This window comes from Apium graveolens, chromosome 7 (assembly GCF_009905375.1).
Source record: "Apium graveolens cultivar Ventura chromosome 7, ASM990537v1, whole genome shotgun sequence".
Taxonomy (NCBI): domain Eukaryota; kingdom Viridiplantae; phylum Streptophyta; class Magnoliopsida; order Apiales; family Apiaceae; genus Apium; species Apium graveolens.
Genome location: NC_133653.1, coordinates 3278913 through 3301424, shown reverse-complemented (window position 1 = coordinate 3301424; position 22512 = coordinate 3278913). Strand labels below are relative to the sequence as shown.

The 22512-nt window shown below is 34.3% G+C and overlaps 2 protein-coding genes across 5 annotated transcripts; both read left to right on the top strand.

Moving 5' to 3' along the window:
- The first annotated feature begins 7509 nt into the window (after positions 1 to 7509).
- On the top strand, positions 7510 to 11628 carry LOC141670678 (putative nucleoredoxin 1). Of its 4 annotated transcripts, XR_012554678.1 has the most exons (6): positions 7510 to 7750; positions 8309 to 8812; positions 8899 to 9384; positions 9589 to 10080; positions 11042 to 11280; positions 11404 to 11628. XR_012554678.1 is itself a non-coding variant. In XM_074476629.1 (5 exons), exons 1-5 carry the CDS (start codon positions 7538 to 7540, stop codon positions 11072 to 11074), a joined length of 1728 nt encoding a protein of 575 aa, XP_074332730.1. In that variant the 5' UTR covers positions 7510 to 7537; the 3' UTR covers positions 11075 to 11628. The 4 variants fall into 4 exon arrangements, 3 of the variants coding, with proteins under 3 accessions (XP_074332730.1, XP_074332732.1, XP_074332731.1); XM_074476629.1 differs by having other exon boundaries at positions 11042 to 11628; XM_074476631.1 differs by having other exon boundaries at positions 11004 to 11628.
- Positions 11629 to 18436: 6808 nt separating this feature from the next.
- On the top strand, positions 18437 to 21894 carry LOC141672713 (putative nucleoredoxin 1-2). The gene is made up of 3 exons (XM_074479362.1): positions 18437 to 18709; positions 20328 to 20813; positions 21236 to 21894. Exons 1-3 carry the CDS (start codon positions 18503 to 18505, stop codon positions 21737 to 21739), a joined length of 1197 nt encoding a protein of 398 aa, XP_074335463.1. The 5' UTR covers positions 18437 to 18502; the 3' UTR covers positions 21740 to 21894.
- The last annotated feature ends 618 nt before the right edge of the window (positions 21895 to 22512 follow it).

The window sequence follows — 22512 nt, the reverse complement described above, 5'->3', positions numbered from 1 at the left end:
TTATGTGTTTACTCGTTATCCTTTATATATCAACGACATTATAGTTAAATGTCTGCTTGCTATCTATTAAATTTCTAAAATGGTCTTTTCATGAATGTCACCATGCTCTAAGAGTTATGCTAATTGCCACATATTTCAAGATATTCTCTGGTACCAGCTCATTCACAAATCCTGTGAGTACACACTAGAATTATGACAATCAATCAGAATAAAAGAGTGTTAAAGAGATCCTACATGCATGATTAATAGCTAATTTGATAGTTGATCACTTAAACCAAACATAACAAAATTTAATTTATATTGGACATTTAAGCATTTATTGTCTTGCAGTGAAAATTATTTAGAACTCATGAGATATCATGAGCATATTGAATGTCGATATGCGATAAAGTTTTCATCTGCTCCTTTCTCCCGCAAAATATCCATCAAAAAGTACCCAAATTGTGATAGAGCCTGTGGATAACCCAAAAGCTTTGTATCAGACGAATCTTCAAGCTTTACCCACCTGAATTTACTACCACTTCAGATTGACCCTTTCTAGTGATTTTTGTACTTCCTTGTCTAAGAATTTCCCTTTAAATCTTGATAGTATGTTGCGTTCCACTTGCCAGCTTATTAGAAAATCTTTAAGGCCATACTCTGGCAGAAAATGCTCGAACATGCTGAGCAATGATAAAAGTATTTATGGAGTATTGGATGTGGCTACTATAACTAAAAATTTTGTTTGGTTGTCATAACGGCTCGCTATAAATAATAATTTATCTCGTAGTTGAAGATTAGTCCTGCACTGTGGGGTTGTCGTAAAGATAAATCTAATTTCATATCTTGACCAACCTCGACCAACCTGATTTTAGAGTCCGCTAACAATTATCTTCAAGAACTGATAGATTTAGAAATATAAAACTATGAATGTATATGAGTAAACTTGAATGAGAAGAAAAAAGAAAAACTGATAAAATGTATTTTAACAAACTTGACTAAACAAAGTTATGATTTACATATTTACAGACAAAAGAGATCCTAACAAACTTTTCAGAATGACAGATGGCTAGGTAATGACTCAAGTTCAAGTAGCCATGTTTAACTCATGCATATCTTGTGACTCTAGAGAAAGTCCTATAGTGAGCCTGTGTTATGGATTGAGGCTCACCAATGCACCTTGATGCCCTGCAATTTTTTGCTCTACTGAGGTGTCATTACCATCTGCATTACTCCCCCCACAAGCTTGAGGCACACACGAATTGTGAAGACCGAGATTGGAACATATGAACCAGTGAGAAGTTCCTCCTAAGGCCTTTGTTAGAGTATCGACCAATTATAACTTGGAAGCAATTTTCGTAGGCACAATAACCCCATCCTGAACTTTCTCACGAATAAAATGACAATTCAATTCAATATGTTTAGTGCGAGCATGTTGAACTGGATTGTTAGCAATATCAATTGTTGTTTGGTTGTTACACAACACATCAACAACATGTATAACCGAAACACTCAAATCCGCCAACAAGTACTTCAACCACATGATTTCAGTAGTAATCGATGCTAAAGCTCGATATTCTGCCTATGCAGTGCTTTGAGAAGTGTCAGTCTACTTCTTGGCTTGCCAAGATATTAATGCAGAACCCAATAACAAGCAAAAACCAGTCACAGAATGACAATGATAGTACAACCACCCCAGTTACTGTCACAATATCCAACTAGGTGCAAAGGATTGGCTGCAAGAAAATAATAAAGACCCATATCAACAGTACATTTTAAGTACCTTAAAACTCTAAAAAGCACATCCAAGTGTTTTGCTCGTGGAGTTTGCATAAACTGGTTGAGCAAATGAACAATATAGTTAATATCGGGCCTAGTGAACGCGTCAAGTACAGAAGTTTACCAACCAAACTATGATAGAAAGATGGATTGGGAATTAGAACACCAGGCTTGACATTGTTATATAGCTTAGTGTGTTGATCCAGTGGAATAGAAAGTGGCTTAGAATGAAGTAAATTTGTGTGAGAAAGCAAGTCAAGTATAAACTTCTGTTGACTAAGTAACAAACCAGAATCAGTACGAGAAATCTCAAGCCCAAGATAATACTTGGCTTGACCTAAGTCTTTAATACTGAACTTCTCATGAAGTGCTTCTTAAAATAGTAGTGATGAATAAGGTGTGATTACCAGTTAACAAGATCTCATCAACATAAATCACCGTCACAGTAAAATATGAACCTTGTTGACAAGTAAAAAGAGCATAATCTGCAAGAGATTGCTTAAAACCAAGAGTTAACAAAAAATATGATATCTTTCTGTTCCATTGTCTAGATGCTTGACGTAATCCATATATTGACTTGATTAACTTGCATACTAGATGTACTGAATCAGAATTTAAAATATAGCCCAATGGCAAGTCCATGTATACCTCTTCATTCAAATCATTGTGTAAAAATGCATTGTTGATGTCAAGCTGATAAAGAGGCCAATTCTTTAAAGAAGCAATTGCCATGACTGATTTCACAGTCACCCCTTTTGCAACCGGTGCAAAGGTATCATGAAAGTCGATCAGGTTCTTAAGTGTACCCTTTCGCCACAAGACGTGCTTTGAATCTATCCACCTCACCATTAGCCAGATATTTGATTTTGAAAACCCAATGACAACCTATAGTCTGCTTTCCAAAAGGCAGAGGCACCAAAACCCAAGTATTATTAGACTCAAGAGCATCAAGCTCTTTGTTCATAGCTGTTATCCATCTAGGATCTCTAATTGCTTGAGTAAAAGAATTGGGTTCCTTGTTCTCTGGATTAATGTTGTCATAAATGCAGAATGTATTGTCGAGAAGGAAGCAGTAGAAACAAAATTTGAAATGTGATACTTGATAGGTTTCAGAGTCTGAACATTATGAGTTTGATAATCAGACCACCAAGCTGGAGGTTTACGATCTCTAGTAGGCTTTCGAATAAAATGGTTTGTAAATTCTGCAAAGAAATCAGTAGTTGGTTGTAAATGCACCAAAGTATCAACATGAGATGGAAAGTCATGCCAATCTGAAAAATCAGAATAAGTGGCGTTCTCGAAAGATTGTCCACTAGTCTCTAGAACTGTTTGTTCTACTGGAATAATATGATTATCCTCCAAATTAAGAGTGCTAGTATCAAGAAAAGACGAATCTGAAGAGTCTAACCACTGAGCAACACAATAAGGATCATTAAGAGTAGCCTGCAAGTTGGTATCATGAAAAGGAAACTTGGATTCATGAAAAACCACATGACACGAGACAAAAATTTCCTTAGTGTTGAGGTTTAATAGTGTGAACCCTTTATGATCAAGGGACTAGCCCAAGAAAACTGAGCGAATAGCAAGAGGACCAAACTTGTTTCCATCATGAATTGATGAAAAACATAAACAACCAAAAACACGCAGCTGAGTATAATATGGTTCCTTACCATACAAACAAACAAAAGGAGTTTTATGATCAAGAACCGGAGTTGGAAATCGATTTATGATATGACAAGCTGTTTGTACGCATTCACCTCAGTAGATAATTGGTAATCCAGATTGAAAACGAATGGAACGAGCTATAGACAAGAGTTGCCTATGTTTCTGTTCAACTCGTCCATTCCGAGCTGGTGTGCCAACACACGAGGCCTGATATGCAATCCCTCTATCAGCCAATAGAGAATTCATTGCTGAATTGAAAAATTCAGTGCCATGATCACTGCATATCTGCTTCACTTTAGTGTGGAACTGAGTCTCAATAGAACTCACAAAATGTTAAATTTAAGTAAAAAAATACTGCTTATTGGGAAGAAAAAACACCCAAACAAAGCGAGAATGATCATCAACCACAGTGAGAAAATACATGCAACCTTGATGCGTCTCATGTGCATATGGTCCCCATAGGTCAATATGACCCAACTAAAAAATACAATCAGTTTGAGCAGTACTGAGGGTAAAAGGAAACTTGGTTTATTTTGACAAAGGACATACTGGACATACTTGATTACATTTGTCCAAATCAGTGCCTTAGAGATCTGCTGTCTTATAAAGAACCTCATTAAAGGCATGCCCTATACGAAGATTCCAAAGGGCATTAAGCTTATGCTTAGACATTACTGTATTCACCAGTTGGGAATTATCACCAATGGAGGTATTGGAAGCTTGAAATTTAAGATGATATAAACCATCAATCAACTTCCCATGTGCCAAAGGCACTGTAGAATTCAAGCCAAAGAAGTCACAAGATTCAGGCTGAAAATAAATTACTCCTATAGAATCAGACAACCATTTGGAAACTGAAAACAAATTGTAACCAAAAGAAGGAACAAACAACATATTATAAATTTTAACTGTGGATGCACACTAAAAGTACCAATCTGATTTACCAACAGGGAAACACCATTTGGCAAAGCCAAATGAATAGGTACCGGTAAATGCTTGACATCAACCAGTAAATCAAGTGAACAACAAATATGGTCCGTTGCTTCAGAATCAATCAGCCATACATAAGTGAAAACTTAAGAAACAACCAGACTCACTCTTGAAGTGACCATGCCAGCTAAATGATCCTCGGGACTATCTTTGCTTGTAGAATTTCCTATAAAGAAACTCATCATCTGGATGATTTGATTGATCTGGCTCTGCATATTACGCATCTGATCATTATTGGAAGTTATGGAACCAGTTAAAGCAGAATTAGCCTGAATATTCTTAAGCAAATACAAAACTGAAAAGGATTCTTCAAACTACCAGCTTCCTTCTTCTTTTTCCAATTGACTGGATAACAAATAATCTTAAAATAATTTTCTTTAGTATGTCCATTGTAATTACAATATGAACGTTTAAGAACTGACTTGACCGATGTTTTCTTAAAAACAACACTGGAACCAGAAGCATCTACACTAGAATTTGCTACCAAGGCATTAGCAAATGGACTCAAGTTTTGAACTGAACTCTGAAATCCTTGCCTTGTCTTCTCATCTTGTTTAACATAAGCATAAGCTTGAGAAAATGGTGGGTAGATATGTCATCATTAAGATTTGACCACGAATTGTAGAATTGCTGTCATGTAATCCCATGAGAAATTGGAGTAATTTCCTTTTTTGATCTCGTTCAATCTGAACTTCGTGAGCACCACAAACACAGTATACCTTAGGCTCAAGAATAACATACTCATCCCATAAGCCTTTCAATTTGTGAAAATAGACTTCAATTGATCTATTTCCTTGTTCTAGGCTATGAATGTCCTTCAAAACCTGAAAAATTCTATGTCCACTTACTCCAGAAAAAATGCTCTCTCAATTCATTCCAAACTTCACTAGTTGTAATGACATAATTCAATCCATCCGAAATGTCTTCCGCTACTGAGTTTAAGATCCAAGTTAGAAAAAGATCATTGAATATTTCCCATTGTGCATACATCAGAGAAGATTTAGCTGGTTTCGGATAAGTTCCATTAACCAAAATAAACTTGTTTCTCGCATTCAAAGTTATCTGCATAGATCTACAACAAGAAGCGTAATTATCTGGACATAGTAGTTTCTTAGCTAACAATTGCAAGCCTGGATGATCCGTTTTATGTATGACAACGAATGTGCATTGCTATCAATAGCTATATCACCAAAATTCTGAACAACAACATGTTTTGTATCATTTTCTTCTTCAATTACATCATCTACATGATTACTTGAAGCAGAAGTACGGACATTATCCACAAGAGTATTTTTCAACATGACTGATAGAAGAAAAGTAATTTAATACTCGTCAATTTGTGCAAAACAAGTCTATTTGACAAATATCAATCTACAGCTTCAAATTAAACAAATTTGATTTGGACGATAACAGTCTCAACTATTTAATCGTAGAAACAAGCAGTAAAGGATGAAAAAGAACGATTGAAGCTGGAAATTAGGGCTTAAACTCGTCGTGAGTAATGCGAAATTGAAAACGAATCAGTAATTGCGTGAACGAGTAAGATCGCAACGACATCTACAATCGTAAACAGTCATGTTTGGCTATGATATCATGATAGATTTAGAAATGTAAAACTATGAATGTATATGAGTAAACTTGAACAAGAAGAAAAGAGAAAAATTGATAAAATGGATTTCAACAAACTTGACTAAATAAAGTTATGGTTTACATATTTATAGACAAAACAGATCCCAATAAACTTTTTAAAATTGCAGCTGGCTAAGTAATGACTCAAAGTCCAAGTAGTCTTGTCTAACTCCTGCATAACTTGTGACTCTATAGCGCGTCCTATAGTGAGCCAATGTTGTGGCTTAAGGCTCACCAATGCAGCTTGTTGCTTTGCAACTTTTTACTCTGTTGAGGTGTCATTATCATCTGCATTAAGAACTCTCCAACAAACTAATCAAATCTCCAATCTTTTGACTCTAAAACAACATGTACCTTCAAATTTGGACCTTTCCACTCATAATGAGTTTAAAGTTGATGTTGATGATGAGGTTGATAATACCAAAGGTCTATTTTCAGTGGCATTTCCTGTTTAAAATGCTACTACAGAGTTAGTCCTAGCATCATCAAATTGCTAGGAGGAGTCGATTTATTTTTTCTTTACAAATAAGTGTCCGTTCTAAAAAATCTGGCCCCAAAATCTGGGCGTTAGAACTTAGAGGTAAGCCCCACCAACTCTTTAGTTGTTCCATCTTACACTATATCATCAGATTGTAAAGTTATGGTGCACACATGGTTATGTACTAGTTCCACAAATAAAAAAGGGATAGGTATTTTAATAAAAAATATTAAATATCATCAAATAATCAATATCTTAAAATAATTAGTTGTTCAAAAATATAAGATTAATGTACCCTACAGACAATTTAATAATACTAATTACTGTGCTATATAATATAGAGAAATTATTAAAAAAATATATTTTCTAAGTTTTTATGCAATTTTAGTATATTTTTAAAATTATTTTTAAGAATATGATACAATCAAAACTACTAGATATACAACTACCAGATAAACTAGTTGTATCGAATTTTTTTGGTTACATTAGAGTTTGCTTTTGGTTGTATTCCAAAATTGTATCTAGTTGCATAAAATTGCAGAAAATTTGAAAACTTTTTCATCGGATTAGATTTGTAATAAAATAAAATTGTAATAGACAAATATCTTTGATCTAATACACACCACTATGGCTGGCCCAATCTATCTGTGTATATTATATTATACTATTGTAAGCAGAACATACTTTATTTGGTTGTTGGTCGATTATTTGGTACAGTTGTTTGGTACGATAAATAAAGTCGTCAGATCTAAACCCAAATAAATGACAATCATTAGATGCACTAATAAAATAATATTATATTAACAATTAAATTACTTTTATAGGTTCTGGATTCGAATCCCGTCAACAACAACGTATTATATTTAAACTTATATGTTTTTTATTTTAACAATTTTTACAGGTTCATAGTTTGAGTCTTACAGCAGAAAAATTATGTTCTGTATGGCCACTGAATTTGTGAAAAAGACGGCGAAAAGATACGATGCTGATAAATGTGTCGCCCAATGGGTGAAAAAGATGGAACATATTCGGGACAGAAAGCCTAAATATCAACCTGAAGATCAACCATCACTGGAGTCGTATGAAACAGAAATTTCAAAGAGGTCAATTAGTGACTTTTTCTTAAATAAAACTCAACCATGGGGGTATGATAAACTTGGCAATACTAACCTATTCGATCTTTTGGGTGCTGCCAATACAGAATGCCTATACACATGGGAAGGCCATAAGGTAAACTAACTTCAATTGTGGTAAATTTAAATTGTGTTTGTTGTCATTGTTGTTGAAAGTGGAATGAATTAAACAAGAATGCCAAATTGGAATGAAATTGTTGTTGAAATTGATTTTGTCCAAATCTAGGATTCCGGCGATTCTTTGAGGCCATTTTCAACAGTTTTGATTCAAAAATTCAAATTTGGATCACCAGATGATCCAAAAAGTAATTTTATCTTAAACTTATCGTTTAATTATTATTAACAATTTATGTGCCCGTTTGGGAAATCTTAAAATAATTAACTCATTACTTAAAATTAATAAGTGACGTAAAAGTGATAAGTAGATGAATACTTATAAGTTATGTAAGTGTTTGGTTAATTTTACTTGTAAGTCATTTGGATCAGTGAACAGTGGTGATCCAATTTTGGATCAGTACTGTTTATTGATCCAAATTTGGATCACCATTTAGATCACTGTTGGAGAAGAATTTAGGATAATCTGCCCCAAATTTGGATTTTTGGATCACTGTTGGAGATGCTCTGATTGATTCGTTATTCTGTGTTCTTCTCTCAGGTTGAGATTGACCAACTTAAAAACAAATTTGTTATCCTCCATCTCTTGAAAGATGATGTCCGCAATGTGGAAGCTACTTGTCCTGGAATCTTATTCGACATGATAGAAACTTACCAAGACTATGGCAGACATAGCGAAAAATATGAGCTTGAGATTGTCTTTGTTTGGCTTGGTGACGACAAGGACGTCTTCTCTAATCACTTCTATATGCCATGGCTTGCAGTCTCACCAAAGGATGAGAAAACCGTCAATATCTTTGCGAAAGAGTTTGACTTTCCAGCCCCTGTGCGTTTCCTTCTTTTTGACCGCAATGGCTCCTTATTTCTTCACAGTGCCTGCAACAACATCAATTCTTATGGTGTCTTGGGATTTCCTTTTACCCATGAACGGATGGAGGAAATAGATAGTGATGCTGCCAAACTATGTTCTGAAATCATTGATGGCAAACTAGTTGCATTGCCTGATATTTTGGGTACTCATGTAATTTCCCCGATAGGAGACGAGGCAAGTAAATATTTTCCATTTCGCTTGACTGATCATTCATACCAAATATGTTGTGACTGACCTTTCATGTTGGTGTATATTTGCAGGTACCTACTTCTGACTTAAATGATAAAACCGTGGGTCTTTACATGCTGAACCCATATCCATCTCGTATTGTCCTTGAGGAGTTGAAACGTATATGTGAGAATAAGAAAGATGATTTTGTCTTGATTCCCATCATCACATCATATCATTCCTCCTGGTCACGGATCAGAGCCGGATGTAGTGATCTCGAACGTAGTATCCCTTGGTACACTTTGCCCGATTTTAAGTGTCGATTCTTGCATAAAGTTTTCCATAATTACCTTAAGGATCCTTATCTTTCATCTGGAGCATGTGACCTAGTTATTTTTAAGGCCGATAAGCATCTTCCTGTCAGCTTGTTTGCCTCGCACATCTTTGCACGCTTTGGAGTTGATGCCTACCCGTTTACCATAGAAAAAGCTGTGCAAGCGGAAATGAAGCAACAAGGCGACTTAGTACTGAAGGAAATATTATCATCCAAGTCTATTTTGCGTAGACAAGGTTCTGAGGTATGTGTCATTATTTATGAGCACTATCTAGCATGAAATAGAGTTTTTGTAATTATTATGATGGGTAAAATGCACCTACATTTAGCTGTAGATTATTTCCTAAAGCCATCACTATAAAACTAAGTAGTATTATCATATACTATTTTCAATCATATACTATTTTATTGAATCTTCCTCTGAAACTTGTTTTGTTAATCTGCCTAGCAGGAGGAGATTACTGTTTCAGACCTAGATGGTAAACATGTATTATTATTGTTTGGGACTCATGGTTTTAAGACTGAATCATTTGTGTCTACCATGAAGAATCTGTATGTTAACAAGCAACGTGATAACTTCGAGATTATCTACATTCATGTGGATTTCACTTCAGAATCTACTTCCTTCTCCAGCAATATCATGAAAATGCCTTGGGTGGTACACTCGTCTCCAGAGCTTGCAGTTTTCTTGTTCGAGTGTGTGTTTCCCATGTCTGCACACCTCCCTGCCATTGCAGCCTTTGGGGTAAACGGGCATCTAGAAACAAAAGGATCAGACTTAGCTTCTAATGATAAGTTGGTCTCTCTGTATCCACCATTTATACAGGCTGATATGTATGATGAGGTTTATCAAGAACTGAAAGATGAGCACGGATGGAACTTGGAAAACGTCTTTTACTCTCCAGAAGAGAGAGAGACCACCGCTTTAAATTTTAGACAGGTTTATGGTTAATCAGTTAGATGGCGCTACAAAAACTGGGTTCATCAAAAACTAGAACAATATTGTTTATACGAGGATTATTTTGTTATGAAATTGTAGTGATATTGGTTTTATGTGTTCAGCCCTTTGATGTAGGTTTATTTTAATGTGTTTCTGTTCTTGTCTTGATTGGCTTTTAGAATCTATTATATTAATAGTATCCCATGAACCTTTTAATCAATAAATTCGTGAGACATTTTAATCAGATAAAAGGACATTTGCCCATACTTGTGAAAAGCCCATTTCGTTCTTTGTGAGTTATGACCGTTAGGGTTGGTGTTTGGAACTGAAGAATGAAAAGACGATGATGATCTGGAGTGTGGCTGGATTAATTTTCCTAGCATAGCCTAGTTCGAGGATTAGAAATTGAGAATCGAGAGTTGTAGGTGGTGTAGAGATGTCGAGTTAGTGTGGATTAGTATATGGATTCTGTGGCTGTCCGAGGTAATTTCATGGTCTGTTCCCGTATTTTATTTCTCCTTTGCTAGTTTATTTTTTCCTTGTTAATTACGGCTCCTAGAGTATCAATTGGTGTTTGTCGATTGTATAATTTGTGGCATTTGGGGTTTGGTTAATTCGCTTAGATTGGTGAAAATGAGAATTTATATGCTGAGAATTAGTTCTCTGTCTAATTCTATTATTCTGTCATCTGGAATTCTAAATTTTAGGGTTGAACAGATTGTTTTGGTAATTTTTTAATTAGTAGATCTTCCAATTAGTTATGTCAAAAGGAAATAGTTCATATCAAGAATTAGAATGGTATATGACATCACCTTCCGGATATATTAAGGATAGTTCTTACTTGCCTGCTTATGAAATTTATTTTAGTGTGCCTTGTAGTTTTTTTATGGACCGTGACTTAGTTTATTGATCATCAGATAAAGTGTTGTCATATCTGATGCATTTCTGGTTGAACTGGAAGCTCCGGTGGGAAAAATTGGTGCAAACTTGGTGAGACAATCAGCTGCGAAGACCAATGACTTGGCTGGTAACGGGACAACATCCGTTGTTCTTGCACAGGGTCTTATCGCTGAAGGTGTTAAAGTCCGTCTGTTATTATCCAGAGGTAGTTGCAGCCGTGCAAACCCTGTCCTTATCACCAGAGGTATTGAGAAGACCACAAAGGCTTTAGTCACTGAACTTAAGTTGATGTCAAAAGAGGTAACGTTAATTAGTTATAATAATGTATCCATACTTGATATCTCTTGATATCTTGCCCTGTTTGAGATCTCAACTTTTAAAATTAAAATAATATGTGATGGTCAGAACTTGATGAAATTTCAGGTTGAAGATGGTGAATTGGCAAACGTAGCTGCAGTTATAAAAATAATAGTGTTTTTGTCTTCATATTATAAAAATCAATGTTGATGCCTTCCAAACATATATTTGCACAATTATTGTGGTTTAGAAAGATGATTAAATTCACTATAATGTTTTTGGTGAAAGCCAAATGTTGCAGCTTTTCTGCAGTGATATAATCAAGAACACTCCAGGACTACATTATGCCTAAACATCTATACATGATTTACTGTATAACAAAACTTAAAATGAATAAAACAACACTATACATACTTAAAATGCAACGGATATAACAACACTTTAGCGGTTGATCAATAAACTAAGATCTCATTGTCCATAAAACAAACTACAAGCGCACACATGTTGGTGAATTCAGAACCAGACCAGAGTCAATCCCTGCTAATTCATCATACTGGGACCAGACTAATTAAAATGTCTCATGGGGATATTATGAATATAATAGATTCCGAAAGCTAATCAAGACAAGAACAGAAACAGAATATAATAAACGCACATAAAAGGGTCAAACGCAAAAATGCAATATCAGTACAAATTTACTAACAAAAAATATCCTCGTAAAAACAATAGTTTCTAGTTTTTGTTGAATCCGGTTTGCTCACTGCATACAGACTTTAATATCTAATTACATATATATAAAGCCATCTGACTGATTTAGCCATACATCTGTCTGAACTTAAAAGAGCTGGTCTCTATCTCTGTAGGAGAGAAAAAAAGGTTCCCCAAGTCCCATCCGTGCTCGTCTTTTAGTTCTTGATAAACCTCATCATACATATCAGCCCGTATAAATGGATACTGAGAGACCAACTTATCATTAGAAGCTAAGTCTGATCCTTTTGTTTCCAGATGCCCATCTACCCCAAAGGCTGCAATGGCAGGGAGCTGTGGAGATATGGGAAACAGACACTCGAACAAGGATAGTGCAACCTCTGGTTTAGAGGAGTGTACCACCCAAGGAATTTTCTGGATAGTGTTTGAGAAGGAAGTAGATTCTGAACTGATATCCAAATTAATGTAGATAATCTCGAAGTCAACATCACACTTGTTAACATACGCATTCTTTAATGTTTACTTGCCTCGTCTCCTGTCGGAGAAAACACATGAGGACCCAAAATATCATGCAATGAATTTTTTTTGCGATTGATGATTTGAGAACGGAGTTTGGCAGCATCCATATCTACTTCATCGATCTTTGTATGGGTAAAAGGAAAGCCTCTGACACCATAAGAATTGATGTTCGTTCTGGCATTGTAAAGACACAGGTGACCATTTAGGTCAAAAAGAAGGAAACACACTGGGTGGCCTGAAAAGTCAAACTCCTCTGCAAAGACATTGACGGTTCTCTCATCCTTTGGTGAGACAGCAAGCCACGGCATGTAGAAGTCATTAGAGAACGCGTCCTTGTCGTCACCAAGCCAAACAAAGACAATCTCAAACTCATACTTTAAGTTAAAATATAAAGTATGAGTTTGAGATTGTCTTTGTTTGGCTTGGTGCAAACTTTGTCCTTATCACCGGAGGTATTGAGAAGACAACAAAGGCTTTAGTCACTGAACTTAAGTTGCTATCAGAAGAGGTAACGTTAATCAGTTATAATGTGTCCATACATGATATCTCTTGATATCCTGCACTGTTTGAGATTTCAACTTTAAAACTAAAATTCTAATGGGTAAAAGCACTTCGCTGCCCAGGTAGTCTTACCAAAAAGGCTATCATAAACATAATTGGTTGCACCTTTCATACCTCAAATGAATTTGACATCATTAGCATGATGTAAGCTTCTCACCAGGCCAAGATCAATATTTTCAAGCTTCTTATCGTATGTTTTGATAAAACATACTCCCTCCGTTGGCGGGCAGTTTAAGAAAAATGATAAAGTTGCGGAGAAAAGTTGAAAAAATAAGTAAAGCAGTGGCATCTATTAATATTATATGTATAAAGTGGGTATAGTGGAGAAATGTAGTGGATGTAGTTAATTTAAAAATTATAAAAATTTTACTATTTTTGGAAAATTTTGAAATGTAAACAATTGGAAGGGACATCCCAAAAAGGAAAGTGTAAACAAATGGCAGGAACAGAGGGAGTATGTTTTTTGGTATAAGTTGAATTTACTAAATCACCCTTATTTAATTTAAATTTTTTATTAACTTTAGTAATCGAATTATAAAATAAAAAGAAATAAAAGTTTATTTAATAAAATAGAATAATAATATTATAATCACTAATAACTAATAAATTATCTTTTTCAACTACTTAATTGTTTATTTTATTTAAATAATATTCACCGACTTTAGCCATCCATAATCTCTTAACTGCTTAAAAAGAACAACTTAACATCATCATTCTTATTCCTCGATAATAACAACAATTTCATCTCATTGTTTAAGATAATGCAAAACCCTATGTTCTTAGAATAATGCAAAAGTCAAAATCATATACACCTCTAACTGGTTATGGCAGATATATTTTGTACGGGTTCACAATAAAAAAAATTGTTTTATATAATTTTTACTGTTATAAAAGACAAATATACTTAAAGCAAATATTATCTTTATAATTCAATTACATAAACAAAATAAAAAAAATTATTTAATTTTTGAAATCGAATTATTTATCTATCTATATTATTAAATTAAATACGAAACTTTATTATCCTTCCTTCAATTACATAATTACCCTTTCTTAAAAAAAATAAATATTTTACTCAATTATCCTTAATTAATACCTAACCAATTACCTTTATAAGTAAAATACGTTTTCTTTTTCATTTTCACTAACTAAAACAACTCTTTTTGTACAAATATTTTAGACAATTCTTTTTAATCTCTACCTTTTTTAAGTAAAATATGTTGTCTTATTTATTTTCTCAAAATAAAAAAAATCTTTTTCTAAAAATATTACGGACAATTCTTTTTAATATATGTTGATTATCTTTCAATCAATATATCTATCTTTTACACTATTTATACTATTATATTAAAAACAAAATGGTAAAAGTTTGGTTGTTAGTCGGTCTGGGGACCGTAATTAAAGAAATTTTTAAAATAAAATACTCTCATAAATAGATTACTATTTACAGTATAATTATATAAATACAAATAGAATTGTAATATGTCTAATGGTTTGATTTAAACAAAATAATATATAATATTAAATAAAATTATACTGTTGATCCAATCCTAAATAAAAAATAAAAATAAATTACGTACAATTAGTTGGATTTGCAGCCTCGAATTAAAATAAAATAATAAAAACTCATAAAAATTTGAAAGCAAATTTGTTTGGCCAATATAATGTTATCAGGTTAAAACAAAAAAAAATAAATGAGTTAAAACAAAATAAATTGAAAGTAATTCGTTTGACATATATAATATCATCAGACTAAAATAAAATTATACATATTATCAATTCGGTCTAAAACATAATAATATTTATTCCGGGCTAAAATAAAATTAAACACAAAACTAAATATAATTAGCTGCATTTGGTTAACATAACGGGTCTAAGACTAAAAGCAACATTTGCTACCCCATGTAAAACAATATAATAAATATTACTGATCTAGCTAAACAATATTTTATCAAACTGGTATACAACATAATGCTTATTATCCTCAGGTGGGTTTACATAATATTTTGAAAGTTTTGAAACTGATCTTATTTATGTATGGTATAACTCAACAAGAGAGATATGTTGTATGCACTGTGTGTGGTGTCAAAGGGCACAATAGTGATAAATGTTGGCAAGTGATTGGTTTTTCAAGATGGTATCTAAGAAACACCAGAAAGAACCCTGCTTTTAAACCTAAAACCTTTGCTTCAAACACCACCAATAGATGGTCCGGACCTCATAAACCAAACCCTTCTTCCAGATTGGCGGCTGCAGCTCACAGTAGTCCCACCTATGACTATATGCCCTCTCAATCCCAAACTACCTCTGGTCTGTTGTTCACTCCATAACAATTAGATCAATTAATGATAATCATGCCACAACTGCAAACTCTAATGACTCTGACACAGATGAGGATTTGGATCACCATTTCTATGGAATAATCACATTTCACACCTCTAAAGGCTTATCTACAAAGTGGATTATAGACTTAGGTGCCTCAGATCACATGACACCAAATCTGTCCACTCTTATTAACTCAAGTTCTTTCAAGCTTGCTCAGAAATTAATCTCCCAATTGGTGCCACAGTTGCTATCACTCACACTGAAACTGTATGTTTAACACCTGATCTGGTTCTCAAAGATGTGCTTTGTGTGCCTGGTTTCCTGCACAATCTCCTCTTAGTGCAAAAACTTATTAAAGATGGATATTGTGAGGTGCAGTTCTACTCAACTCACTGCACTATAGTGGACAGTGAGACTAATCAACTGAAGGGCATTAGAAGAGCAAGAAATGGACTTTACTATATGGACACAAAAATGGAGCCTCATGTCTATGTTATGGCAGCTGTATCTACTACTTCGACTGCTTCTAACCTTCTTCCTACTCATATTTCCTCTACTCATTCCAAGAAATTAGCACAGTGCATGGCATCATAGACTTGGGCATGCATCCTTATTTAAATTGAAATATATTCCTTGTGTTAAGCCTTGCACTCACAATGCACCTCAAATATGCTTAACATGTCCTCTGACAAGGTTTGCTAAAGTACCTTCTAATGATAGTCAGTCTCATGCAACTTGTGCATTTGAATTGATTCACTTGGACATTTGGGGTCCCTACAAACTACCTTAAAATGGAAAAAACCATAAATCTGATACACTCACAAATCTGAAATCCTTCTTTGAATATGCTCAAAATCATTTAAAAAAAAAACCGTAAAGTTTCCCAGATCTGATAATGCCTTGGAATTTGATGACAATGAGTCAAAAAACTTCTTTTCTGAGAAATGAATCCTACACCAAATCTCATGTGTTTACAGACCCCATCAGAATGGTAGGGCTGAAAGAAAACACAATCACATTCTTGAAATTGCTAGATCTCTTAGATTTCATGATGGCCTCTCTCTTCACTTATAGGGATCATGTGTTATGACATCCGTACATATTATCAACAGGCTTCCTAACCCCATATGAAATTCTTTATGAGAAACTTCCAACTTATGATCATATGAAGGTGTTTGAATGCCTGAGCTTTGCTTCAAATCCATTAATTACTGATGTCAAATTTGCTCACAAAAGAGTGCCATGTGTCTTCATAGGCTACCCTCCTCTGAAAAAGGTTTAAACTATTAAATCTTCTCACAAACAAAGAATTCATATCAAGAGACGTTGTCTTTCATGAGACAATATTTCCCTTTTATAAAGATTTTGCAAACTCTTTTATGAACCATGTTCCCCCATCATTCCCTTCTGTTGCACCAGTTATAAACTCTGATGATTGGATCCCTTCTTGACCATCTGATAATGATGATGAGGTTGATGACAACACCTCAGAAGAACCAGATAAGCATCAAGCTAGTGATACCCCCCACCTGTTATCAGGAAATCTACCAGAGTTTCTAAGAATCCTGCTTGGATGCAAGATTTTGTGTTGCCATCCAACATAAACTCTATCTCCAATCTGTCCACAACCATTATTGAGCCTCAGTTTCACTGCTTTATGTTAAGTGTTGCAAAAACACATGATCCAACCAGTTTTAAGGAGGCAGTGTAACATTCTCACTGGAAAGCAGCTATTAATGCAGAATTAGATGCATTGGAGCATAATGGCACATGGGAGATCACAAAGTTGCCACCCAATAAATAGGCCATAGGCTGTAAATGTTTGTTTAAAACAAAATTCTTGCCTGATGGAATAGTTGACAAATAAAAGTCAAGGTTGATTCTTCTTAGAAATAAGCAGAATATGGGGTGGATTATGCTAGACATTTGCACCGGTGGAAAAACTCACCAAGTGAGAATTCTGCTAGCAGTGGCAACTATGCAGGACTGGTATACATGTTAGATGGATGTTAGCAACACTTTTCTACATGGTGAGTTGCCTGACACTATATATATATATATATGAAGATGCCTCGAGGGTACCCACATCTGGGTTGTAGAATTACTCAAGAATCAAGTTCTGTCATGTCCAATTTAGTCTTCAGATTAAAGAAATCTATGTATGGTCTTAAGAAAGCTCCAAAGTTTGTGGATTGGATTAAACGACCCATTTATAATTCGTGTCGAATCAAGTCGAGTTCAGGTAAAGTAAAAACTCAACAGGTCGAGTTCGAATTTAAATATTTCAATCCGTTCTGGGTCGTGTTGGGTTCGGGTTGACCAAAAAATCGAAATTGTCACCCCTACCTTTTAATATTTGATATGATATACAAATAATTTTGGACTTTTTTCATCGAATTAAGAATTATAATAAAATTGAAAAACGGATAGAGTTTGTATCTAATTGGACCGAGTTACAGAAAAACGTATGTTTGTAAAAATAAAAAATCATATTTTTGCAAATAAAAAATATTATTTTATAAAATGATTAAAAAATAATAGCAATTTTTAAACCGGATTATTTTTCAAAAAACTTGTATAATATTATCATATTGTAGTAACAAAACTGAATTAAATATCTAATAGGATATAGAATTAATATCAAAAAATTTTTAATGGTAACAAAATAAAAAAATTAGGTCAAAAGTATATTATATACTCCCTCCGTCTCTTTCAATTGTTTACATTTTTTACAGAGTGTCTGACACGTATTTTAAGGTGCATATAAAGTATAGTTCTGTAATTTTTTTTTACAATTTTGTTTTTCTGAATAAAAATTAAAACATTCAACTTTTATTCAGAAAAAAGAAAATTATAAAAATAAGTTACATAACTATACACCGTAATCGAGATAGACAAGGCCCCGAAGGCCCAATACAAATCTATAAAAGATATAGAAGTTCTTGGTTTTGAGGAACAGAAGATCATGAGTCTAGCTCTAGCATACGATAAAGGCCATATACAATGTCCGGCGCCACCCCACTGGGTGAAAAACACAGAAAGATATTCTCAGAAAAAGAACAAGACAGAAATATACGATGTTGATAAAGGTTTGGCCCAATGGGTGAAAAAAATGGAACAGATTCGGGACTGGAACGGGAAGCCTAAATATCAACCACCACCGGAGCCGTCGGAAACAGAAATCCCAGAGAGGTCAGTTCAGGATATTCTCTTCAATCAAAGTCATCCATGGGAGTACGATAAACTTGGCAACACTAACATATTCCATCTCTTCGGTGCCGCCAATACAGAATGCCTGTTCACATGGGAAGGCCATAAGGTTAACTTTACACTCTATATTTTATCTGTTTGTAAATTTTAATTGTTATTAGAGGACTTACTTGTGAATTTTAATTGTGTTCCTCCTGGTTACTTAACATGGTTGTTTGGGGTCATCAGGAATCGGGTTAACATAATATAGGGTTGAGGTATAGGTATCATATCTCATATCATGTGTTTGGTGAATCGGGTTAACATGGTATAGGGTTGAGGTATATGTATCATATCTTATATCATGTTATATCATGTGTTTGGTTGAGTGCTAGAATAAACATCTCTAATTTAAAATATTTTATGTCAATAATTTTAATTTAATTAAATATATATTTTATTATTATTTTAATATATTTTTGGTTCATATATTTATTTTGGTATTAAACAATTATATTTAAATGCTTAGTAGTTATAAAGTTGATTCTCATACCACTCTCTCATACCCATACCCAGCTCCCCACTTGGCTATGAAAAACTCATACCTTGGGGGTTTGAGGAATGGGTATTGGACTTTTATTTTTGTGAACCAAACAGCAGGTATGGGGTTGGAATGACCGAAACCTGATCACAGTATTGGGCGAACCAAACGACATAAATTGGAATGAATCAATTAACCATGCCAAATTGGAATGAAATTGTTGTTAAATTGAATTTGTCCAAAACTAAGATTCCGCTGATTTGTTATTCTGTGTTCCCCTCAATCTCAGGTTGACCTTAAAGATCTTCGGGGCAAATATGTTATTCTCCATCTCTTGAATGATTATGTCCGTGATGTGGAAGCTACTTGTCCAGAAATCTTACCCGACTTGATAGAAACTTACCAAAAATACGGCAGACATGGCGACAAATATGAGCTTGAGATTGTCTTTGTTTGGCTTGGTGACGACAAGGACGCGTTCTCTAATGACTTCTATATGCCGTGGCTTGCTGTCTCACCAAAGGATGAGAGAACCGTCAATGTTCTTGCTGAGGAGTTTGATTTTTCAGGCCACCCGGTGTGTTTCCTTCTTTTTGACGATAAAGGCTCCTTGTGTCTTTACAATGCCAGAACGAACATCAATTCTTATGGTGTCAGAGGCTTTCCTTTTACCCATAAAAAGATCGACGAAGTAGATATGGGTACTGCCAAACTCCGTTCTCAAATCATCGATGGCAAAAAAAATTCATTGCATGATATTTTGGGTCCTCATGTGTTTTCTCCGACAGGAGACAAGGCAAGTAAATATTTTCTATTCCGCTTGCAAGGCACAAATTGATCATTCACACCAAAGTATATTACATTGTACTCCCTCTGTCCCTTTCAATTGTTTACATTTTTTAGAGAGTATCCGACACGCATTTTAAGGTGCATATAAAGTATAGTTCTGTAAAAAAATTTTACAATTTTGTTTTTCTGAATAAAAATTAGAACATACAACTTCTATTCATAAAAAGAAAATTGTAAAAATAAGTTACATAACTATATTTTTTATGCACCTTAAAATGCGTGCCGGATAATTTTTCAGAAATGTAAACAATTGGAAGAGACTGAGGGAGTATTTTGCAAGTTCGCACTTTCATTCCCATTTTCCGGGAATATCTCCATATGTTGTGACTGACCATTCTTGTTTGTGTATATTGTGCAGGTACCTACCTCCGACTTGAAAAATAAGACCGTGGGTCTTTACATGTTGAACCCATATCCATCTCATATTATCCTTGAGGAGTTGAAACGTATCTGCGAGGATAAGAAAGAGGATTTTGTCTTAATTCCCGTCATCACATCATACCATTCCTCCTGGTCATGGATCAGAGCTGAATGCAGCCATCTCGAACGTAGTATCCCTTGGTACACTCTGCCCGCTAGTGAGTGTCGCTACTTGCATAAAGTTTTCCAAGATAATCTTAAGGAACCGTACCTTTCTTCCGGAGCATGTGATCTAGTTATTCTTAAGGGCGATAAGCATCTTTCTGTCAGCTTTTTTGCCTTGCACATCTTTGCGCGCTTTGGAGTTGATGCCTACCCGTTTACCATGGAAAACGCTGTAAAAGAGGCAAAGAATGAACAAGGCGACATAGTATTGAATGAAATATTATCGTCCAAGTCTAGTTTACGAAGACAAGGCAATGAGGTATGTGTCATTATTTATCAGCACTATCTACCATGATACAGTTTTTGATTTTATTCTCATTATTTTCTTGAAGATAGAGTTTTTGTTATTATTATCATTTACTATTTTCAGTCATATACTACCTCCATCCTTCCCAATTGTTATCGTTTCTGAGAGAGTGTCCGGCACGCATTTTAAGATGAATGGAAAGTATAGTTCTATAACTTTTTTTAAAGAATTTTTTTTTTCTGAATAAAAATAGAATGTTTAAACTTTTATTCAGAAAAATAATTTTTTTACAAAAGTTAAAGAACCATAACTTCTCTTAATCTTAAAATGCGTATCGAGCACTCTATCAGAAACGATTACAATTGGGAGGGACGGAGGGAGTACTATTTTGTTGAAACATCCTCTGAAACTTGTACTAATAATCTGTCTGGCAGGAGGTGATCCCTGTTTCAGACCTCGATAATACACTCGTCTTATTATTGTTTGTGACTCCTGGTTGTGCGTGGGAATCAGTTTTGTCTACCATAAAGAATGCGTATGTTAACAAGCGTGATGTTGACTTCGAGATTATCTACATTAATTTGGATATCAGTTCAGAATCTACTTCCTTCTCAAACACTATCCAGAAAATTCCTTGGGTGGTACACTCCTCTAAACCAGAGGTTGCACTATCCTTGTTCGAGTGTCTGTTTCCCATATCTCCACAGCTCCCTGCCATTGCAGCCTTTGGGGTAGATGGGCATCTGGAAACAAAAGGATCAGACTTAGCTTCTAATGATAAGTTGGTCTCTCAGTATCCACCATTTATACAGGCTGATATGTATGATGAGGTTTATCAAGAACTGAAAGACGAGCACGGATGGGACTTGGAAAACCTCTTTTACTCTCGTGCGGAGTCAGAGACCAGCTCTTTAAAGTTTAGACAGATTTATGGCTAAATCAGTCAGACGGCGCTACTTATATTGATTTATGGCTAAATATTGTTCAGAAAAATCCAGAACAATATTTTATTTATGAGGATTTTTTTTGTTAGAAAATTTGTACTGATATTCCTTTTCTGCATTTGACACTTTTATGCGTGAGACATTTCAATCAATAAATTCGTGAGACGTTTTAATCAGTTAAAAGGACATTTGGCTCTTTGTGAGTTGTGACAAAATTATAATATTCCAACAAGCTCCAACAGTATCCTTATATAGGTTTTTAAGTTAAAATTTGAAGAAACGGAAATAAAATTCCTCTCCAACAAGTTCTCTGTCCCCCTCTATAACATTAGAAGTATCGAATGCTTCCTCAATTTTAGGAATGAATACCCTCTCCTCAACTATTATTATATTATATTTTTCTTACCCGTCTATTTAACATAAATGACTTTAATGAGTAAAAAAATAGATAGAGCGTGAGTTTAAGGAGTATTGTTGGAGGAATTATTTGATTTTGGCTTCTAAGTAATTAGGAGCTCATTTATTTATATTATTTGTAATGAAAATGCAAGGAGGTTGTTGGAGTTGCTCTTAATTGTTTTCTTATTTGTAAATGTTGTACAATGTCTAACGTATATCAAATATAAATTGATTGTTTATTAATATATATTATTTTCATACAAGACATTACCAAATTACACAAAATTTCTAATATAGCTCATTAAGCTAAATATATATATTTTTGTTTGTGTTGTATAATTTGTATTTAATAAATAAATATAATCAGG

What these genes read in the sequence shown, in the direction of transcription:
- LOC141670678 (XM_074476629.1), top strand. Translation starts at nt 7,538, where the DNA reads ATGGAACATATTCGGGACAGAAAGCCTAAATATCAACCTGAAGATCAA. An exon ending in ACACATGGGAAGGCCATAAG is followed by an intron (nt 7,751 to 8,308) that starts GTAAACTAACTT and finishes TTCTTCTCTCAG; the next exon opens with GTTGAGATTGACCAACTTAA. An exon ending in CCGCTTTAAATTTTAGACAG is followed by an intron (nt 10,081 to 11,041) that starts GTTTATGGTTAA and finishes TTGAACTGGAAG; the next exon opens with CTCCGGTGGGAAAAATTGGT.
- LOC141672713 (XM_074479362.1), top strand. Translation starts at nt 18,503, where the DNA reads ATGGAACAGATTCGGGACTGGAACGGGAAGCCTAAATATCAACCACCA. An exon ending in TCACATGGGAAGGCCATAAG is followed by an intron (nt 18,710 to 20,327) that starts GTTAACTTTACA and finishes TATATTGTGCAG; the next exon opens with GTACCTACCTCCGACTTGAA. An exon ending in TACGAAGACAAGGCAATGAG is followed by an intron (nt 20,814 to 21,235) that starts GTATGTGTCATT and finishes TCTGTCTGGCAG; the next exon opens with GAGGTGATCCCTGTTTCAGA.